The following is a 23,103-nucleotide window of genomic DNA, read 5'->3' on the forward strand; positions in this document are numbered from 1 at the left end:
CTTTATTGTGTTCTTTTGCTGTGCCCAGAGGTTAGCAATATATCGGATTATCGGTGATACTGCAGATCATCAATAATTGGGTATATATCTGTATTCTTGGTGATACTGCAGATCGCCAATAATCAGATTCTCTCTGCGTGCTGATACCGATCGTTACATAACCACTAAAGTCGGCGGCCATTAATTACTCAGAGTACTCGAAATGTCAACCTGTACATGAAATTTCCAGTGCAAATTTTGTGTATTCTCAAAATTGGCATTTGCAATTTCGTTCAATTTCGAATGCAAATTACGAATACGAAATTGCCATTTTCAGGCTCAAAATGTTCCTAATCGAAAAGAGCACTACTATAACCTAACAGAAATCCCAGTATCCTCTAATATGACTCAGGTATACTTAAGAACTTTTTTTTTGTATCTAAAATTTTTATTGTAAGTTTTAAACAAGCGATCATTTCATGAGTCAAAAACATAGACACATTTCAAATATAAACATACCCCTTGTGGGTGCAAGGTAATCATTACAGCTATGGAAAGGGGTGGGATATAAGTCAGATAAAATCATACATTTCCCAGTGAAGGGAAAAGACATATCAATTTGCATACAGATGTAAAGACGTTATGGTAATTGGTCACAATGTATACTATGTACACTGGATAAGGCACATTGAAAGCCACATAAAAATAAAACATTAGTAATCAACATAAGAAATCTATCTGAAAACAAAAAACCCCATCTTCTCTTAAGATAAGATACAAAGATGATCATCATTGATGGGGTTCGTCTGGAAATATTATCCACATGTTAATCTGTGATAGAGCCATCCAAGCTAACCTCAGCTCAACCTGGATCTATAAAGCGCTATTGAAAAATGATAATTGGCTAGCTTATTAACCTCACGAGACATTCATGTGCAATGGCTATGGCTATATCGTATAGTTATCTCAATTAGGTAAGAGGGTTTCTGAGCCTCCACAGAGGCAGAGGTGAGCTTTACCCCAGATTGCTCAGTAAAAGTACAGCAATTTGTGTCCTGATTTCTTGGTAGGATGAGCTGTGTACAGAATGACGTTTCTGCATGGCTGCACATGTGTGAGGTGTATGCAGTGCAGGGGTGTGCCTGATGTTGAGTTTTAAGACAGTTATGAACACATATTAGCGATGCCTGGTAGCTGTAGATATAGACATGGTTGCCACCATGCACACGCTGCAGGTGGAGTGGGAGGAGGACGGGTATACTTGCCTGTATGTTATGTGGGGACATGCTGCTTGCATGTATGTCATGTGACGACGAGCTGCTTGCCTGTATATTATGTGACGACATGCTGCCTGCCTGTATGTCATGTGACAAAATGCTGCCTGCCTGTATTATGTGGAGGACTTGCTGCCTGCCTATATGTTATGTGGAGGAATTGCTGCTTGCCCATGTGCTATGTGGAGGACTTGCTGCTTGCCTTTGTGTTATGTGGAGGACTTGCTGCTTGCCTATGTGTTGTGTCGGGGACTTGCTGCTTGCCTATGTGTTAATGTGGAGCACTTGCTGCTTGCCTTTGTGTTATGTGGGGACTTGCTGCTTGACTATGTGTTATGTGGGGACTTGCTGACTGCCTATGTGTTATGTGGAGGACTTGCTGCTTGCCTATGTGTTGTGGACTTGCTGCTTGCCTATGTGTTAATGTGGAGGGCTTGCTGCTTGCCCATGAGTTATGTGGAGGACTTGCTGCTTGCCTATGTGCTATGTGGAGGACTTGCTGCCTGCCTAGGTGTTATGTGGAGGACTTGCTGCTTGTGTATGTGTTATGTGGGGACTTGCTGCTTGCCTATGTGTTATATGGAGGACTTGCTACTTAGCTATGTGTTATTTGGAGAACTTGCTGCTTGCCTATGTGTTGTGTAACATGTGGTTTATATATTTTTTGGGATTCCCTTATGCTCCTCACTGTTGACCAGTGTTAGCAAATTAAGCTGTATACGTGAACCAAAGAAAGACCTGTTGCTTTCCTATGAAACATTTCCTAAGTCAGTAAAATTTGATAAAGATATAAAAAGCAAAATAAGTTGGTTCATCTGTAAGCCAGAGGTAGTGAACCCCACATCCGTTATTAATCTTTATTTTATTTGTGGCGTCCTGTCTAATGTAAGCCATTGGCAGCTGTACCCATATTTTTACGCCGCTCAACCAACTGCCTCAATTTCTCTGCTATCTTCTTGTAGCTCTCCTCCACATTCTTCTTAGCCACTTCCAGCAGCTTCTCCAGTTCAGGTTCCTCATAGTTAAGTTTGAAAGTGGAATAACTATCCGCCATTTCAGTTACCTTACCTGCAAGCAAATAAAAAAAAAGGTTTATTTTTTAACATGTTTGAAGTTACATATTTTGTTTGGAACTACTTGAAATAATGTAAGTGTTGGTGCAGAGAGGTCAGTACACACAGATGGGCACCCAGTATAACAAGTTAGAACTCTTTAATGAAGAAAAATATGCAGAGATAGATCATACACGACCATCAGATAATGGAGCTTACATAGAACAGAGAGGAGGAACACCGAATTAATACAGAAAATCCCAGTACCATAGAGATCATTGCCTATCTTTATAGACAGTGACATCTTGTGGTTGATTTACTGTAGTTTAACTAATAATAATGTTACTACCAATAATAAGTATCTCTGATGTGTAAACTACCAGGGAGTAGGCTCTGCGGATGTGTGTCTCCTCCATCCCTCCCTTGAGGAGCTGAAATTGTACAGTGCAAAGGGGAGCACAGTCAGCATTTTTATTTGTACCCGTCGTGGCACACAGTAGTCCACTTCTCCTACTTGCCTTGTTTTTCTCGTGCTCCCATCCACAGAACTAGTGCTGCTGTGAATTCAACTCTGAACCAAGTCTGTGTGGACATATGGAGAGGGAAGGCAAGGCAGACAAGAGGACAGAACTGCTGGATGCCAAAAGTCTCACCAAAAATAACGGAGTTGACACAAAGTTGGGTTTTAATCCCTAAAGGGCAGAAATCACATTATGCACAGCTCTGGGTGTCAGTGGGCCATGGAGTGACGCACACAGAGGAATGCAATAGTACTATCGGAATTCATTGAAATAATGCACTGGAGTGGTACTGTGCCTGCTACTTAATGAGGCAACAGCAGTATTGTGCACACAGCTCTGGGTGTCAGTGGACTGTGGAGTGTCACACACACAAAAAACACAGGAGACTGATGTGCTAGCCCTCAATAGGGATGTTTGGGGTGCCTTCACAGCAAGTGAGGAACAAGAACACAGGTGTAATAGGTTGCGGAGACAACGCCGCCCCGCAGAGTAACATGGCGGCGGTCTCCGCTTCCCAGCCGGTGGGTTCCGCATCACAGGCGGAATCACCGGCGCAAGTGCGTGGGGATACCGCCGCCGCAGCTGACGGCATGGCGGCGGGTCTTGCAGCGCAGTTGGCGGACCCCGGTCCGCATTACTACGCGGACCCCAAGCCTGGTCTCTCCAACACACAGAGGCAGAGGGTAGCTCGCGCGCGCGCGCAAGGAGGCAGAACTTTTGCCTCCTACGTAGGAGGGTCAGCTGACTCTCCAGTCAGCTGACCTTAGGAGGCCTTCTGATTGGTTGGGCGGCTGGGTGGCGCTGCAGATGCGCTCCCAGCATATAAGGAGCCTGTGTTCAGTTGCTCCTTGTCTGCTGTCGTGACTACACTTCTGTGTTAACGCTCAGACCTTAGCTCAGTGCCCTAGTGTTGATACTAAGGATTTCACACCTTAGTTAGGATTGTATTTTGATATTGTATCTGTGTTTCGACTTCGGCTATCCTTGACTACTCTCACTCTCTATGCTATTGTACTTTTGCTTATCTGATTCTTGTGGCCAACCTCTGCCTGATTACCGTTTACTCTTCTGCCTTCCGCTCCTTTACCGCTGCCGCCATCTCTGTTGCTGAATCCTTGCCTGTCTGACCTTTCTCCCTTCAGTGGAACGTCTCCCACTGGAGGGTTATCTCTGAGGCTTGCCTCTCCGAGACGGCTTCCCCAAGCAGACGATTGCTGCTAGGGGTCGAGATTCCTCACTCTGCCTGGTTAGAGGATCTCACTCACTGGGTTCCCATTCAGAGGTAACCACACCTCTGAGGAATTGCCGTGTGGTGGATATTTCCACATTACCGTGAGATATTACTGTCTTTATTGTGTTTCCTTGCTGGGTGTCCAGAGGTTAGCAATATATCTGATTATCGGTGATACTGCAGATCATCAATAATCAGGTATATATCTGCATTCTTGGTGATACTGCAGATCGGCAATAATCAGATTCTCTCTGCGTGCTGAAACCAATCGTTACAACAGGTCTAGCTATTGCTTTCCCTACTTATCTGCAGCAAGTCTGACCCTGCTCTCGCTAACAGTCAGCAGCCAGCAGAGAATAAATTATTATTATTTATTTGTATAGCGCCAACATATTCCGCAGCACTTTTCAAAGCACAGTAAGACAACAAGGCGGAACATAGGTACAATCAAAAAATGTACAGCAGAGTCTCAAGCAGCACAAATATTGAAACAAAAACAGTAAACATTAGGAGGATGACCCTGCTCTTGCGAGCTTACAATCTAAATCCAATATGGCCACCGCAACTGCTTTTTTATAGGGGGGTTGGGGATCCAGGAGGGGGTGATAGCTAATTGGCTGCCATGTGTCTGCTGACTGTGAGGTAAGAGGTCAAAGTTTGGCTCCATGATGATGTATGGGGGCGGGTCGAACACGTCAAAAGTTTGCAATTCGCAGGGAGAATGTGAACAGCCTAAATTTGCCGGGAACTGTTGGCCTGCGAACCGTTCGGGCCATCTCTACATACCAGGCAACTGGTATTGTTTAAAAGTAGATAAATATGGCAGCCTCCATATACTGTACCTCTTAGTTCAGGTGTACTTAAAAAAAAAAACGCTATAAGACCGGGCTAGTTAAAATCGACGCCCTGTTTATCCCTTCCAGGGCGTAGATTTCAACTTACACATTTGCTTGCACACGCCGCTCCTGGCGTCTGTGCCAAAACGCAGCCACTAGGGCATACTCTATAGGCAGTAGCAGTGTTAGGGAGTCTTGCCCAAGGTCTCCTACTGAAGATGTGCTGACTTACTGAACAGGAAGAGTCGAGATTCAAACCCTGGGATCCTGTGTCAGCGGCAGAGCCCTTAACCATTACACTATCCAGCCACTGCTCAAACAAATGCATCCAGGTACAACAGCCGGTCTACAGTATTCTGTATTCCTGGTCCACTCCCCTTTTCTGATTTGATGTGCGGACAATAGACAGACAAGAGACAACCATCATATCTAGCTAATATCACAGAGCTTTCTTGGCAATAGACTAACCTTCACAGGTCTGGTTGTTGAAAAGTGGAAAGTGCATCACTGTAGGGGCCCCTTTACCATCCCCTTCAAATATGTAGCAGCAATCCAGCGGGATGATCTCGCCCTTTTCATTTTCCTGCTTGCTGGTTTCTTTTATCTCCACATTTGGAAAGGGAATCTTATGTTCCTTGCAGTATTCAGCGGTTTTACTCAGGGTCTATTTGCCAAAGAAATAGTGATAAAATATTTCTTTTTTTTATCACGGTGTCATACATGATACTCTGTTAATAGGAGTCTGCATATTATCTACCCCATATATGGTAATTTCAACAGTTAATGAACTAAGGAAAGTAGTATCTGAACCTACATGTGAAAACGTTATTGCCCCCTAAACTTAAAGGATACTCAAGGTGACTTGATGAGATAGACATGGGTATGTACAGTGCCAAGCACACAAATAACTAGGCTGTGTTCCTTTTTTTCGTTCTTTGCCTGAAAGAGTTAAACATCAGGTATGTAAGTGGCTTTTCCTGTCAGGACTGGGTCAGACTACAGTGTGTCCCTCATTGATAAGAAATTACAACTATAAAACACTTTCCTAGCAGAAAATGGCTTCTGAGAGCAGGAAAGAGATAAAAATTGTCAATAGTTCATAGATTTTAGCTCTGGCATAGTTCAATGAATGTGCCATTGAGCAAAAAACAATAAAACAGTAAAAAGTAGATTTAAATATAAAATAAACCTGTGGAATATCTTAAAAAGTCATTTTTAGGAGAAGAAGGATAGATACAATTATTTATTTCATTATATTTTTTTCAGCTCAGGCGTCCTTTAATAACCACTTGTGCTACAGTTGGCAACAACAACTGCAATCAAGTGTTTTCAATAACCGGCAACGAGTTTTTCACATCGCTGTGGAGAAATTTTGGCGCCCTCTTCCTGTGCACTTTGGTGTCTCAGCCTTGGGTGCTGGAGGTACTTGTCCCGGCTTTGACCACTAGCTCCCCTTTTAAAGTGATTTTAGCAGATATTAGCCTTTTTTGGTGCCTCTGTAGAGTTTTGCAGATAATAGTAGAACAGAGGCACTAAAAAAGGATATTACCTGCTAAAATCAGTTTAAAAAGGGAGGTAGTGGTGGACTTACCCCCATACATGACTCGATTTTGTCAGATTAAGGTAAAAAAATAACTTTATTATATCCGCATCATCAGGCAGAATAAGGAGTACCAGTATAGACAAGTACCTTCGTTCTGAGCTTGTACCAGTTACTTCTTATTCTGCCTGATGAAGCGAGTCACACCCAGGGGCGGACTGACAACTCATGGGGCCCCCGGGCAATAGGAGATTATGGGGCCCCCATACCAGTGTTTCCCACCTTTCACGTTATATTTTTACAGACTAAGATATAATAATTTATTGACAACAGTAAATATGTTATATTGTGATATTGTACACTGACAAAAACCCCTGCGCCAAAAAATGGGTGTGGTCACGCAACAGAATGTGGGCGTGGTCATGGGTGGGGCAAAATATACATGACCTTAGCAGTGGTGTAAAAGGTCTGCCGGGGAAGTTTGAACTCTGCCATAGTGTTTCCCCCCAAAATACATGTAATCTGACAGCATTTCACCAAAAATCCATGCAATTTGGCAGAGGTTCCTCCAAAATACAGATAATATGGCAGTCGTTCCCCCAAAATAGACGTAATCTGGCAGCAGCGGTTCCCCCAAATACACATAATTTGGCAGCGGATCACCAAAAATACATGTAGCAGCAGTGGTTCCCCCAAAATACACAGAATCTGGAAGCAGCAGTTCCCCCATTATACACAATCTGGCAGCGGTTCCCCAAAAATACACATAATCTGGCAGCTGTTTCTCAAAATACACTTAATCTGGCAGCAGCAGTTCCCCAAAAATAGTTAATCTGGCAGCAGGTACCCCAAAATAAGTGCCCCCAGTATAGGTAACCAGGTCAAAAGGTATCCCCAGTGGAAGTAACCAGGTCTATAGGTTTTCCCAGTGCAGGTATCCAGGTCTATAGGTGTCCCCAGTATAAGTAGCCTAATCTACAGGTGTCCCCAGAATAGATAACCAGGTCTATAGATGTCCCCATTTAAGATAGCCAGGTCTATAGATGTCCCCAGTTAGGATAGCCAGGTCTATAGGTGTCCCCAGTATAGGTAGCCAGGTCTACAGGTGTCTCCAGAATAGGTAGCCAGGCCTATAGGTGTCCCCAGTACAGATAGCCAGGTCTATAGGTATCTCCTGTATAGATAGCCAGGTCTTTAGGTGTCTCCAGTATATGTAGCCAGGTGTATAGGTGTCCCCAGTATAGCCAGGTCTATAGGTGTCCCCAGTATAGCCAGGTCTATAGGTGTCCCTAGTATATACAGACAGGTCTATAGGTGCCCCCAGTATATGTAGCTAGGTGTATAGGTCTCCCCAGTATATGCAGCCAGGTGTATAGGTGCCCCCAGTATATGCAGCCAGGTGTATAGGTCTCCCCAGTATATGCAGCCAGGTATATAAGAGCCCCCAGTATGTGTAGTCAGGTGTATAGGTGCCCCCAGTATATGCAGCCAGGTGTATAGGTCTCCCCAGTATATGCAGCCAGGTGTATAGGTGCCGCCAGTATATGCAGCCAGGTTTATAGGTGCCCCCAGTATATGCAGCCAGGTGTATAGGTCTCCCCAGTATATGCAACCAGGTGTATAGGTCTCCCCAGTATAGCCAGGTCTGTACGTGCCCCCAGTATATGCAGCCAGGCTTGTAGTGTCTCTAGGAGGGGAGACAGCCAGTGAAGAAGGGCGATTTGCATAGCAGCGGAGAAGGGGGGGAAGTTCCCCCCTCCCTTCTCTCACCTTGGGGCCCCCCTTCCTGGCTCTCCCCTCCGTAATCTGCAAAGTGTTGCACAGCTGGAAGCGTCTGACAGCGGGCGGAGACTTACCGCTGTTCAGCCACCGGAGGGAGCGCTGATCTGTGTGTCGCTAGTCTGGGCTTCTCAAGCCCACACTAGCTGCACACAGATCAGCGATCCCTCCAATGGCTGAACAGCGGCAAGTCTCCGCCCGCTGTCAGCCGCTTCCAGCTGTGCGACACTTTGCAGATTACGGAGGGGAGAGCCAGGAAGGAGGGCCCCAAGGTGAGAGAAGGGGGGGGGGGGAACTTCCCCCCTTCTCCGCTGCTATGCCCATCGCCCTCTTTCATTGGCTGTCTCCCCTCCTGCTCAGGGTTCTCTGGCGGGTGGCGCCCCTCCCCCTGACCACGGGCCCTCGGTCCGTGCCCGAGTGCCCTAATGGTCAGTCCGCCCCTGGTCACACCTGTGAAACATGTTGCACTGTGGGGTATGTAATAAAGCTCTGTGCGCCGGTCAGAAGCTGCTTTCATTGGCTCATGACCCTGTCCATCAATGAAATCCAATAGGATTGGCTCACAGTAATGACAGGGTCATTAGCCAGTGAAATCGGCTCCTGATCAGCTCACAGTGCTCTGACGTCAATACTGATGGCAGTGCGAGTGAGTTGCAGTGGGGGCAGAGTGGCGTGATCAGTGGGAGAATCGGAGGGACTGCGTGGCTGTGATGTTGAAATCTACGTCCTGTCAGATCCGTGCAGCCACAAGCAGGACGTAGATTTCAAACACGCTCGCCCAGAAACAGTTAATAAATACAATACATTAATAACAAAAAAACACATAAAAACTGCATTTTGTTTTTACTTGGTCGTCTTATCTTATATCTAAATTTGTCTGATCTGAAACATTTAAGTGTGACAAACATGCAAAACATGCACCCTTCCCCCCAAAAAAAAAACCCTTCCCAAAACACTTTTATCCCACTGTAAATACACTGAAAGTTTAAAGCAAAGCTAAAACAGCCCCCCCACCTCAACAAAAAATCCTTTCTCAAAACACTTTATAGCAATGAGACTTTAAAGTGAACCCAAAGTGAGATTGATATTCAGGCTGCCATATTTGTTTCCTTTTAAATAATACCAGCTGCCTAGCAGCCCTGCTGGTCTATTTGGCTGCAGTAGTGTCCGAGTAAAACCAGAAACAAGCATGCAGCTAATCTTGTCAGTTCTGACAATGGCCTCAATTCACTAAGATCATGCTAGAGATAATAAGGCAAGAGAAAACTTACCTCCACATGGTGAGAGAGTTATCTTACCTCTTCATTCCTTAAGTTACCTCTCCTGTAGTTAATTTACCTCCTCTGTAGTTAATTTACCTCCTCTGTAGTTATTTTCACATGCAGCTAATTAACAGCTTGTCTTTAACTCTGGAGTTATTTTAAGGATTAGAGAGTTAATTTAAAGACAGAAGAGTTAACTTTAGGCTTGCCTGAGGTAAAATGTTTCCTGAATACTACATGCCTTATCACCATGGTAACAACTCTAGAAGAGTTATTAAAGACAGGAGATAAGTTTAGTGAATTGAGGCCACTATGGCTAAAAGTATTAGAGGCTGAGTATCAGCCAGGCAACTGGGATTGCTTAATAGGAAATAAATGTAGCGGTCTCCATTTACCTCTCACCTCAGGTTCACTTTAAAGCAAAACTGTAACATCCCCCCCCCCCCCCCTACCAAAAAATAAAAATAAAAATAAAAAATAAATAAAAAGCTAGATACTTACCGAGGGAAGGCCAATCCATCCAGAAGCCCACTGCTGCTGCACAGAGTCCCTTTCAATATATATGACAAGAGTTTATCAGATATGTTCTTGTGGCCGCATTGCACATATGTGAGTATGGCTGTGCATTCGCTGCAGCATAAAACAGCTTATGGACTCACGCACACAGAGAGGACCACGGCCACGAGAACATTTCCCATAAGCTCTTGTCGGAAATGTTCAGAAGGACCCTACACAGCAATGGTGGGCTAGTGCATGGATTGGGATGTCTATGGAACACCCAGAAGCTTACTTCTACTTAGGTAAGTATCTGTAATGTTAAATGTTATTATATTGTAACATTTTATTTTTGTCTTTCATTTTTTTCACTTTCAGTTTAGAGGCAAAATGAAATGAAGAAGAAACAGACTCACCGCGAATGGATCTCCAGAACTGAAGTCAACTGACAGTATGAGATCTACATTACGATGAGGAGGCAGCATCAATGGGTAAGGAGCATTGATAAATAAGCCGGCATCTACTAACGAGATCTCCTTTTTAGCAGCGAGGACGGGGCAGACTTCCTCTAGAGCAATACACATATACAGTATATATTAATTTATATGCATCAAATAGAGTCAGATTGCTTAACCACTTCAGCCTACAGCCCTTTTTACCTTAACGCTAAAATACATTTTTACCTGTCAGCGCTCCTTCCATTCATTTGGCCATAACTTTATCACTGCTTCTCACACGTGAATGATCTATATCGTGGTTTTTGCAACAAATTAGGCTTTTTATGTGGGTGATACTTGTTTTTAGTAATTACTGAATATACTCCTGTATAAGCCTAATTTTTCAGCATAAAAAATGTGCTGAAAAGTTACCCCCTCGGCTTATATGCGAGTCAGTGGAGCAAAACAGGTGGTGGAGCAGGTTTTGTCAATGGCAGGAGTGTAAGGATTGTGCAATAGTGATCCTGCTCTTAACATCTGGCTCTTTGCGGAGTCCGTGTCACTCATCCCCTGCAACATGGTGTGTAGAATGTGCTGCTCAAGACTACCTGTGTTCCCCGGCTTGTGGAGCAGAGCGTGCAAGCAACGTTTCAGTAGTGCAATGATCAGGGATTCTTCCTGTGTGGCAATCGCTGTGCCTCATATCTATGAGGCTATCTAGTGGCTTCTTGAGACACAGCTGTATGATCCTGGAGCACATTTGGCTAGGAAAAGGGGGGTTGACTTGTACTGGGGGAACATCTGGCTACTGTGGTGGGGGCTGTATAGGGGAAGGAGCTTATACAGGAGTCAATCATTTTTTTTCCTGGTTTCTGAGGTAAAAGTGGGTACTTCGGCTTATACATGGGGAGGCGTATGTGCGAGTATATATGGTACTTTAGTTTGTATGCATTTTATAGTGAAAACAATAAAAATACACTATTTCTCCAATTCCACCCTCTATCGTTTTAAAATAAGCAATCCTACTATAAAAAACCCACCCATTTTATTTGCCCATCAGTCCCGGCTATCACAACATTTAAATTACGTTCCTAGTACAATGTATGGCGCCAATATATTTGTAAGTAAAGGTGTATTTGTTGTTTTTGTGTCCAGTCAATTGCAAGTCCTTATGGACTAAAATAACAGTAATATATTCTCATGACATACACATTAAAAAAAAGTTGAGCCCCTAAGTCAACTACTAATGGTATTTTTTTGATTTTTTTTACGTGATTGTTTGGTAACTGGGGTGGGTGTGTGGAGGCTTTGGAAGGGATTAATCATATTATTTTTATTATTAAAAATGTTTGGTGTGTGCAGTTTTACTTTTTACGCTAGAAACAATACCCTGGTTTATCAGGAAGTGTTTTTTTTTTTTTTAACTTTACCTATGTTGCGTCTTTATGAATGGACATGGCCCCTGATCTGGGTCATGTCCATTCACTCCAGGCACTGCGATTGGTTCGGAAAACCCTCGGTTCCCTTCTCCAATCACCACTACAGAAAAGCCGCTGGGTAATAGCGGGGGTCGTGCAGCCGAGATAACATTGGACGAGAATACGCATCCAGATATCACACTGCGCTGTCTATCTGGACGAATATAGTCATCCAGATAGACTTAAGTGGTTATAGGTTACCTAAGGTGGGAAAAAAGTGGGCAGTGTAACTTACTTGTGGCTTCTTCCAGTGCCCTGCAATCCTCCAGTGCCCTTGCCATCATTTCACACTCCTCTGTTCAGCTGCAATGCTTCTCTGAAAGCTGACTGAGACGGCCAGTTGTGGGCTTCTGCACATGTGTGGCCCGAGCTGCTTGCCTCCTCAATTGTGCTCCCGTGGCCATAAGCATTCTGCGTATGTGCAGTACTAATTTTCAAGTACTGCACCAGCGCAGAACACTTCCATCCACAGGAGCATGATCAGGAGGCGTGCGGCACGGGGCTACGCATGCAGGTGTCAGAAGGGTGCTGCAGCTGAACAGAGGTGCGCAGCAGACATGCAATAGCACAGAAAGACTACAGGGGGCTGGAAGAATCCTCAGGGAAGTTAAACTGACCACTTTTATTCCACTTTAGGTTCAGTTTAAAACTCTGCTTGTAAAGGTGCCACTAATGATGCAATCTTTTTTTCCCCCCCAAAAAAAGTTTTTATTGAAGTGCAAACGAGATAGAAACATTATGTTTCTATTTCCTTTGCACTTCAATAAAAACCTTTTTTTGTTGGGAAAAAAAGATTGGAAGCATTCTGCGCTTGTGCAGTACTTGAAAATTACTACTGCGCATGCGCAGAATGCTTCATGTACTTTTCTGCTACACTTTCTATACAGAAATATCATATAATGATAATCCTAACATTTGTATGGTGCTTTTCTCCTGTTGGACTCAAAGCGCTCAAGAGCTGCAGCCACTGGGACGCGCTCAAGAGGCCACCCTGCAGTGTTAGGAAGTCTCGCCAAAGGACTTCTTACTGAATAGGTACTGACCCTAGCCAGGATTCAAGCCCTGGTCTCCCATGTTAAAGTTAGAACCCTTAACCAATACACTATCCAGCCACTACATAACATGAAAAACTGTATATGTTACAGTAATACAAAGTGCATCAATCATAATTATCAACAATCACTAACAGTCGAACTTAGAATTTGAAACATTTTATATACAGCCCCAGGCCAGATATGGCAAGAACAGTATCAGACAGTAAAACAGAGTAAACAGTGGAATACGGTCACGTTACATAAATAAGAATTGTGTATTTTTGGCACACATTGCAGGAGAGCGGGTTAAAGGGGCACTATGTTTAATTTCTTTGTTTTTTGACACTTTAACATAAATATTTGTATATGGAGGAATGTTAATAACATGTATTATGGAAGATCAGAAGGATTTTCTACACTGCCACTATGCCTTTATAGCTTTAGAGTCACGTCGGCAGATGTACCTTTCCGACGCGGCTCAGGCTAATCCATTTTTCAGTAGGAGGCATCTGTATTTGTAGTTTGTGCTGCCGTTAGATTTCCCCTCTCTGCTCAGCTCACTTTGGTTTGTTCCAACTTGTAACTGTTACTTAGCTAAAGGCGGTTGCAGCCTAATACGTAGAGCCCAGGATGGTCCCGTACGGCTCTGTAGTTTCTCTCCCCGCTAAGGACCCCTTATCTAAAGCTGGCACAGTGACGGACACCTATTGTCCGTTGCTGTGGTAACCAGCATTCGGCTTTCTAATTGGCAAGAAAGCGGCAGCATCAGCGAGCAGACACAAGCGATTTAGCTGTGTCCTGCTTTGCATCTCGTAGGGAGATACATGTACAAATTGATTACTACCTTCTTCCTCCTTTTTCCTATAAACGGAAAAATATACAATATACATAAAAAAACGTTCTCCCTATGAGATACAAAGCAGGACACAGCTATATCGCTTGTGTCTGCTCGCTGATGCTGCCGCTTTCTTGCCAATTAGAAAGCCGAATGCTGGTTACCACAGCAACGGACAATAGGTGTCCGTCACTGTGCCAGCTTTAGATAAGGGGTCCTTAGCGGGGAGAGAAACTACAGAGCCGTACAGGACCGTCTTGGGCTCTACGTATTAGGCTGCAACCGCATTTAGCTAAGTAACAGTTACAAGTTGGAACAAACCTAAGTGAGCTGAGCAGAGAGGGGAAATCTAACGGCAGCACAAACTACAAATACAGATGCCTCCTACTGAAAAATGGATTAGCCTGAGCCGCGTCGGAAAGGTACATCTGCCGACGTGACGCTAAAGCTATAAAGGCATAGTGGCAGTGTAGAAAATACTTCTGATTTTCCATAATACATGTTATTAACATTCCTCCATATACAAATATTTATGTTAAAGTGTCAAAAAAATCAAGAAATTAGACATAGTGCCCCTTTAATCTATCAAGGCTACACGACCTATTTTAGAGTGTATTTAGGGCTCAGACACACTATAAGCGCTTTTCTGAGTGCTTTCTGTCCCTCAGAGCTTTCTGAGAGCTTTTTAAAAAACGCTCCTATTGACTTATATTAAAATTGTGGTAAAATGTCTCAGAAAGCCCTGAGGGCCAAAAAACACTCAGAAAAGCACTTATAGAGTATCTGAGCCCTAAGGGTCCACTCACCCAATATTAAAATGCATTTGTTGCATACTTCACTTTCGTTCTTCAGCATTCGAGACACTTATTCCTTATGTCATGGAATGTAGAGATCCTATTCCTATGCGTATATATCAGTTTTTTGTATGGGAGAGCATTGTTGACCCTTTTCACCGACTCTGCCTTGGTAGGCGAGTTCGGGCTTCAGCCACTATAGTGCAATTTCCTGCCTAGGCAGGGAACAAAATGGTCTCTGACATAAGTTTTTTGGTATCTGCTTAGAGACTTTCATCTGAGTATACACCTAAGACGCACTGATTACATCATCTATGTAGCAGAAGAGTAAAATGAGTACACATTCAACAAACATTTCAGGTAGGCCTTCATTTTACATAAAAGTGGTAAGATTGTAAAAGCAATTATTAGTGGGCACATTTAGCATAGCTCACAACTTTATGTGGTAAGAAAGAGGGACACCTTTAAGATACGCCCCTGTCACACCTCCAGGCACGCCCCCACCACACCCCTCGTCATGCACATCACTAAAATGTCATAAGCAAAAAGATATAGGCCTCAATTCACTAAGCTTTATCAAACACTTTATCAAATGTTTGATAAGTTACCTCATGGTAAAATCTAATTTGAATTCACTATGGTGTTATACATTTATAGAATGTTTTATTCATAAAACGTTCAATAAATCTATAACACCTTAGTGAATACAAAATTAGATTTTACCCATGAGGTAAATTATCAAACGTTTGATAAAGGGTTTGATAAAGCTTAGTGAATTGAGGCCACAGTTTTATCATTCAAGCCAACGGGTCCTTTTCATCATCATTCATTTTTGAAAATAAGGGAGGGGGAAAAGCTTAGAGTTAGACACATTTTTCAAGAGAAAAATACATATTTTTTTCCTAGATCTTCTGTACATCAGTTCTGAAAGAGGGACACATGAGGAAGAAATGGGGACACAGGGATTTGGTTCCCAAAGAGGGACTGTCCCTCCAAAAAAAAAAAGGAAAGTTGGGGGCTATGCCTTTAATGTGCAACTTGTTGTTACATTTTTAATCACATTTTCACAGAACTGTCGAAGTGCTATTACATTTTGCCTTCAAGACAGCAAAGGTGGTAAAGTTTCAAGTTAGGATTACTGGTACTGCAGTGTGACTCTGGGTGTAGCTGTATAAGTGTGTTTTTACATATATGCATATACTGTATATGCCCACTCTGCCCCCCTGTGGTGTGCCATGCAGGTTGTTGTCACAGGCAGTGGCAGCACTTGGTACCCCACCTGCACTTGCCACCTGTGTTTGAAGTAGCCCAGGGTGTGGAGCCCCATGTAGTCCAGGTACTGAATTCGAGCTATACCAGCCTGTATTGGTGACAAGTGGTTAAGGAGACTTGGGAGGGGGAATGTAACGTTTGCAGGTTTCTATTTCCGTGGTCAGCGCACCAGACGTGCACTGACGCGGCGGAAATCCTCCACAAACGTGTAATTGGGAGAACCCAGGTTAGGTGCAAGGCAACAGTAGAGGGTAATTCCCACCAGCAGATGGAGCTGTGGAGTGCAGACGAGCACAGCCTCTGCACGGCCACAGATGCCAGATGGGAATTGTACGAGCAGGATCAAGTAGGGCTGAATAGCCCTCAAGAGAAATAGCACAGGGACAGACAGAATGTGTGTTCACCAATCTGGTCGCCCTCCAGCGACGATGAACACACATCAACGGAAAGAAAGCATAAATGCAATCGCAAGAATGGCGATTGCCAACAGACACCAGACTGAGAAGGACAGAGCATGAGAGTAGCAAAGGCACAGCAAACAATCAGAAGATAAGGAAAATAACAAACGCTAGCTAAATGCGAACACCGCACTCATTTGCAACAGGGAACGCGTTTCAGCACGATCACCGCGCGTTAAGCACTCATTGATAAGCGGGCCACCCTAACTAACCACAAGTAATACAATTGAACACAAATAGACTGAGACAGACAGAATGAACGCTTGCGAAAGCAAGCAATCAACACAGACAAACAGGTTGTGTAGACGCTGCTGTTGCCTCACTCCAGGCAACAGCAGGCGTAAACACAGGACAAGACAGACAGACAGACAGATGGGGCTGCCAGTAGCAACCGCTGCTCTGGCTAGCACACCTAAGGCAGAGATACAGAAGGAGGCACTGCCACTACCACTAGGGCAAGTGTGATCCAGACAGATGGAGCAGCCAGCAGCAACCGCAGCTCTGGCCTACACCCCGAGACAGACAGAACGATTTCCTGTCGACCGCCGCTGGCGGCAGGACAATCGCAGCAGAAGGAAGCACTGCCACTACCATTAGGGCTAATGCAATCCAGACAGAAGAACAGAAGGGGCTACCAGTAGCAACCGATGCTCTGGTTAGCAACCCCAGACAGACAGAACAATTTCCTGTCGACCGCCGCTGGCGACAGGACAATCGCAACACAAAGACTGTACAGGCAAAACAGATAATACAATCTGACTGCACTAGAGGGAATGCCTAGTACAGTCCCAAGAATTACTCTAAGATAATCTTTGACAAACAGGCAAGGCTGACACTCTAGGAGTGTTTAGCAGTAACAAACCATAAGATGACCAGCCAAGGATTCTGGGAGAACATGGTATTTATACTGCCAGCCTACAAAGGAGGCAGGTAGGCAATTTGCATAACGAATGTATGCAAATTCCTCAGCAGCAAAGCAGGTCAGAAACTTGCAAAGCAAAAACAGGTTTCTTTTCCAGAGACCTGCAGCCCTCAGACTTAAGGAATGGTCAAACAGCTGTCCGTCTGTGCAGACAGCGGAGCGGATCATTACAGGGAACCCCACACTGACCATTTTCTTAAAATGTACAAAATGTGTATACAGAACTTAAAAATCTGTATATATTAAAGTGTACCAGAGCAAAATGTTATTTTTCCGAGTTTAAAAAACATTTTTCTTTAACCACTTCACCCCAAGGAGGTTTTTACCCTAACGGACAAGAGCGATTTTCACCTTTCAGTGCTCATCCCTTTCATTTGCCAATAGCTTAATCACTACTAATCACAATGAAATGATCTATATCTTGTTTTTTTCACAACGAATTGGGCTTTTTGGGATTGATATTTGTTTTCAGTAATTACTTTTTTTTCTATGTATTTTAAAGGGGAAAAGAAGGAAAAAATAAAAAATACACTATTTCTCCAATTTCATCCCCTATATTTTTAATATACACACTGCTACTGTACATAAAACCCACACATTTTATCTGCCTATTTGTGCTGGTTATAACAAGATTTTAATTATGTCCCTAGTACAAAGTATAGTGACAATATAGTATTTGGAAATTAAGGTCTTTTTTTTTTTGTGTGGGTTTTTTCACTATTTTCACGTGCACAGGAATGCACGTGCGTGCGCGGGAGTGTACGTACGCACACCTGCACGCGCGCACGGGAGTGCGCTCAGCAGCAGCAGCGTATGACATTTTAAAATGTCCTGGAGCCATTAAGAGGCTCCAGCAGAACGTTTTAATACGTCTGCATGTCACTAAGTGGTTAAAGTTTTTAAAATCGTTTTTCTCAAAACTACAGCTTGGCTCCCGCAACTGAAGTCTCCCTAATGGGGAAGACTGAGCACGAATGGAGCCGCCCACGAAGACAGCAAGGGAGCCGACTGAGTACACGGGGCTAGAAGCACCAGGTGAGTATAAATTCTTCTATTTTACTCACCTCAGATTTCCTTTAAAGCGGTATCGTCACCATAAAAATCAAATTTCAACAGCAACTGGTCTGAGTGTATTAAGTGATAAAGATGCTAATCCTGCATTCAAAACTTTCAAAACTTTTTCTGCTGTTATGATTTGGAGTGATCACATACTTAAGGAGCACTGGCCCTTTAGTAGTCGTGCCAAAGAATTGCATGCTGGGGATTCTTTTTATCTATAATCTATTCCTCCTCTTCCCTTTATTTCCCTACTAGCTGCTTATCTGAAACCTAATCCCCTACTCACTTGTGTTTACAAGCAAGGCTGAGGTGACTCAGCGATTGGAGGAGACAAGAAAAAAAGTAAAGGGCAGAAGTGACATCACAAGTTAGCCTTAACTGTGCGCAAAAGACATGGCCCCCACCAGGAACAGAATTCTCGTAATTTACTACTATATAACATTCACTGAAATCAAAACGTGGACAGTATAATACATGTGTTATGTAAGTAGATCAAGTATTTATCTACTTATATATGTGTTTTTTTTCCCTGGCATAGTATGGCTGATCCTACTGCTTTAAGAGTGGGATTGATGGTAATTTTAACACCTTAACCCCCCTGGCGGTCTATTAAAAACCACCAGGGGGCAGCAGAGCAGTGTTTTTTAATTTTTTTTAAAAAAATCATGTAGGGAGCCCAGGGCTCGCTACATAATAGCCGCTGTGCAGCGGCATCCCCCCGCCCTCTTCGATCGCCTCCGGCGATCTCCGAGATCAGGAAATCCCGTTCAAAGAATGGGATTTCCTGGAGGGCTTCCCCCGTCGCCATGGCGACATGACGTCACCGACGTCATCGATGTCGTGACATCATTGGGAGTCCCGATCTACCCCTTAGCGCTGCCTGGCACTAATTGGCCAGGCAGCTCACGGGGTCTGGGGGGGGGGCCTAGCGCGGCGAGCGGCGGCGGCTAATCGGTGGGTAGCGGCAGCGATCAGAATGCACACGCAGCTAGTAAAGTGCTAGCTGCGTGTTGCAAAAAAATAATCATGCAAATCGGCCCAGCAGGGCCTGAGAAATCCTCCTGCGCGGCATAGCCCGTGCTCAGCACAGGCTTACCGCCAGGGAGGTTAAATGGACACAGCTCTGCTGATTGTTGCAACTCCGGTTGGATTTCCAGAACAGTATTCCAACCTGTAAAGACTCAGGCTGTACATAAACACTACAATGATTATAAAGTGCATACACACCCCTCAAAACCATTATTGAAAGAGTTTGTTATGTGGGTTCATTGAGTTTGGGCCAGTGAGATGTATATGGCCTGGTAATAATTTGTGTATCCTTTACATACTTATGAGAACAACATTATGGCCTCGATTCATCAAGACTTATCGAATCAATTACCGACAGCACGGTAAAATACCTAACTCGATAAGATGATTTCAGGATTCATCAAAGTTTTCTACATCTGTTAGCGAGCATTCGGTAATCATTCAGTAATGATGTGATAAAACGGAAGAAAGTGCAATTCATGAAAATGAAAGTGGGCGTGGTTTAGCGTTACATTTAGGATTAGTCATCTCCTTCACTGCTCTGTCATTATTCCTGTCAGATCATTGCTGACAGAGAAGATGGAGCCATTTGAAGTGGTTATACATCAGCTGAGAGTGATTCAAAGGCGCAGACGGGCAAGAATAAGGTCTAGAACCATATCAATTAGCAAGAAAATGGATTTATTTGCTATACCAGGACATCAGCATTTCTCTTGAATCATCTTGTAAGAGAACACAGGCAGTGCCAGGGTTAACTAATTTGCTAGCTGCACTATATTTTTTTAGAAAAGGCTCCTATCAAGCTGTAGCTGGCGAAATTGTGGGATTGTCCCAAGCCACTTCCAGAATCCTGGTCCAGGTGTTAAGCCCTAGTCAGAATGTTGCTACATAGTGTTCAAAGGACTGCCTTTTACCCACAATTCCATGGGAATCTTATGGCCTTGTGTTAAATTACCGCTGTAAAATGGAAATATCTAAACGTTACCGAATGGTTACCGAATTGATCGAATTCACGCCGAATGCGGAAAAACCTTGACGAATACAACTAGAAATCGATAAACTTCGAATTCGGTAATTTAACAAACTGGAAAAAGTTATCTCAAAAACAATGATGAATCGAGGTCTATGTCTATGTAAACCATCAATTTCTTATTGGTGCCTACAAAACCAAATGATGTAGTTATGATCTGCCTGCTCACTAGATTGGGGTAGGGAGAGAAAAGGTGCCTTGCCTGGTGTGTCAAAATGGCCAGAAACAGCCCTGGCCCTAGTAGACATAAGATTAAAACAGCCAGATTGTGTGTTCATCTCCTTATGGACAGCTCTATATTTCACACATACGCTTACCTTTCCATTTGTACAGGAAGCCATTTATGGTTCCCCATTCCCAGTTTGTTAAAGAAGATAAAATATTCTTCAAAACTCTACCAACTTTACAGGTGCCTACACAAAAAAGAGAGAGATATGTTGTTGGAGCTAAACAATGAGCAAAGTCAGGAAGATCTGGTTATTTATTTTTATTAATACTGTATACACTGGTCCTTAAAGTGGATCCGAGATAAACTTTTACTCATTTTATAATTGTGTTCCTTTCATATAGTTTATAGGGCATTCCTCAAGCCAAATACTTTTTTTTTTTTTTGTTTTAATACTCTAATTCCCTATAAAGAAAATTGTAATTAATGTTGTATGCAATAATAATATTTCATCATTTCACGTAATTTGTCACAATATTTCGCTTTTTTGCCGACTTTAGCGGTATATAGCAAAGCCCCCATACATACTATTGCTACCAAAATTGCAACATATGTTAAGGAGAATAGTGGGAATAAGTAAACAAAAAATTAATTTTTCAAAAAGACCTTGTAGTTTGAGAAAATCAATTTTAAAAATGCAAGAAAAATGTTTTTTTAAACTGTCATTTTTCTGAGTTTAAGCAAGGAGTTGTGAATCAGGATGATACCATTTATTGGCTAACTTAGAGATGAATAAACAGTGAGCTTTCGACTTATAAAAAGCCTCCGTCTAACCAAGTCCGACAAAGGCTTTTTATAAGTCGAAAGCTCACTGTTTATTCATCACTCAGTCCCGCTGTTCTGCAAGGTTCCGCTGTATACTGGCATATAGCCCCGCCCTCCCAGTGAAGATGAAGATCAAATGCAGAGTGCAAATGTCCATGCACACTAGCCCTAGAGCTGCCCAAACTAACACAAGAAATCCTTCTACATTGCACCTGTGGAAAGAGTTCTCCCATTGCTCCCCTGCATCCCTCTGCAACCAGCTGATAAAAATAACCATGTACATACCTTCAACAACGCTTGGCAAGCCGAAGTTCATCTTGCACTTCTTTGGCTCTATATGCTCTGGGTCAGTTTTTAACTTGTGTCCTGCTGTCAAAATCATTTGATCCTTGACTTCCTCTTGCATCATCACCAATTCTTTCATGTCTGTTTTCCTCAGGTTCGTTGAAATATCTACAAGCAGTCTTTTTAGGCGCGTGCATTCACTGCAAGTACAGCTGAGCTCTGCTTGGAAGAGATCCTCTATGCAATAGAAAATACAAAGTATATACAGTCGCAAAACAAGGATCAAATACATGTAATACACAACTGAACAGGTTAACTAATAAATCGTACATAGAGGTTGAAAATATGTATCCACTTTATACAGCACTAAAAACATTCATTTTCATATTCATTTGTCACTTTAAAGAGGAAATGTCGCTAAAACCTTAAAATTTAAAACACATAGAAATAAAAAGTACATTTCTTCCAGAGTAAAATGAGCCATAAATTACTTTTCTCCTATGCTGCGGTCACTCACAGTAGGTAGAAATCTGACATGCCCACAGGTTTTGGGTTAGTCCATGTCTTCATGGGGGATTCTCGGCATGGCCTTCATTCTTTATAAAGAAACTCCCTGAAAAAGATTTATACAAAGATGCCAACACAGCAAATGAGCCATATAGTAAGCATCGCCTAGGATGTAACTATGAACCATACACAACAAGGAAAGCCATATAAGGCAATTAGAGAATAAAGTATCAAATATGTACTATTTCAAAATAGCAGCAATATAAATCTTTATTAAACAGGGACGTGTCCCATAAAAACAATGCCAAAAACAGTAGACAGCAAAGTACAGCAGCTCATATCATAAATTAGTAAGTGGTTTATAACAATCACCCAGCAGCGTCAGGCAACTAAATACATTACAGTTGTAACCATAAATATCACTGCATGAAAGCAAACACTAATCAATAAAACAGCTGTAAAGTAGGTACATGTGCACAGAAAGTATGTAATTGCATAGAAACCTCAAGAAAGGTACAATAGTAGACTCTTAGGGCTCTTTCACACTAGAGGCAGCGGTAGAAAAGGGCAAAACACTACCTTTGGCTTGCAACATCTTGGTGCGCTTTGAAGGCGTTTTAACGCCAATACATGATTATCAATGAAATGAGAAACGCCGCGGTCAGCCCTAAAAAAGCACAGGGAAGCTTCAAGACGCAACGCTCAAAAACGCGGCGTTAAGTGCGATAGGTAAAATGCAAGTGTATGGACTTTCATTTTACCATGGAAAACGCCAACTATGGCTGTGGCGGTAAAACGTCGAAAAAGGCCTCTAGTGTGAAAGAGCCCTTACCACAGACGTCCTGGGTGTAACTGCTGGCTGTGCCGTCCCTCACATGTATCGCAACTACTGTTGCTTCATCAGAGAAGAACTACTGATGAAGCAACAGTAGTTGCTGTACTTTGCCATCTACTGTTTTTATCATTGTTTTTATGGAACACGTCCCTGCTTAATAAAGATATA

The 23,103-nt window shown here is 43.1% G+C and overlaps 1 protein-coding gene and 1 long non-coding RNA gene across 2 annotated transcripts in view; one reads left to right on the top strand and one right to left on the bottom strand.

The window, feature by feature from the left end:
- Positions 1–402: 402 nt before the first annotated feature.
- LOC137571310 (cytosolic phospholipase A2 gamma-like) overlaps positions 403–23,103 on the bottom strand; it is a 123,979-nt gene continuing 101,278 nt past the window's right edge. Inside the window, exons 14-18 of the mRNA XM_068280260.1 lie at positions 21,594–21,830; positions 20,635–20,730; positions 10,386–10,537; positions 5,362–5,557; positions 403–2,321 (exon numbers count right to left, since the gene is read on the bottom strand). Of these exons, the coding sequence (XP_068136361.1) occupies positions 2,134–2,321; positions 5,362–5,557; positions 10,386–10,537; positions 20,635–20,730; positions 21,594–21,830 (869 nt within the window). The 3' untranslated portion in view covers positions 403–2,133. The remainder of the gene's footprint in view (positions 2,322–5,361; positions 5,558–10,385; positions 10,538–20,634; positions 20,731–21,593; positions 21,831–23,103) is intronic.
- LOC137571311 (uncharacterized) lies at positions 13,925–21,937 on the top strand. The gene is made up of 3 exons (XR_011031328.1): positions 13,925–14,175; positions 18,126–18,234; positions 21,748–21,937. It is a non-coding gene; the product is annotated as an uncharacterized lncRNA (long non-coding RNA).

Source organism: Hyperolius riggenbachi, chromosome 4, assembly GCF_040937935.1.
Source record: "Hyperolius riggenbachi isolate aHypRig1 chromosome 4, aHypRig1.pri, whole genome shotgun sequence".
Taxonomy (NCBI): Eukaryota; Metazoa; Chordata; class Amphibia; order Anura; family Hyperoliidae; genus Hyperolius; species Hyperolius riggenbachi.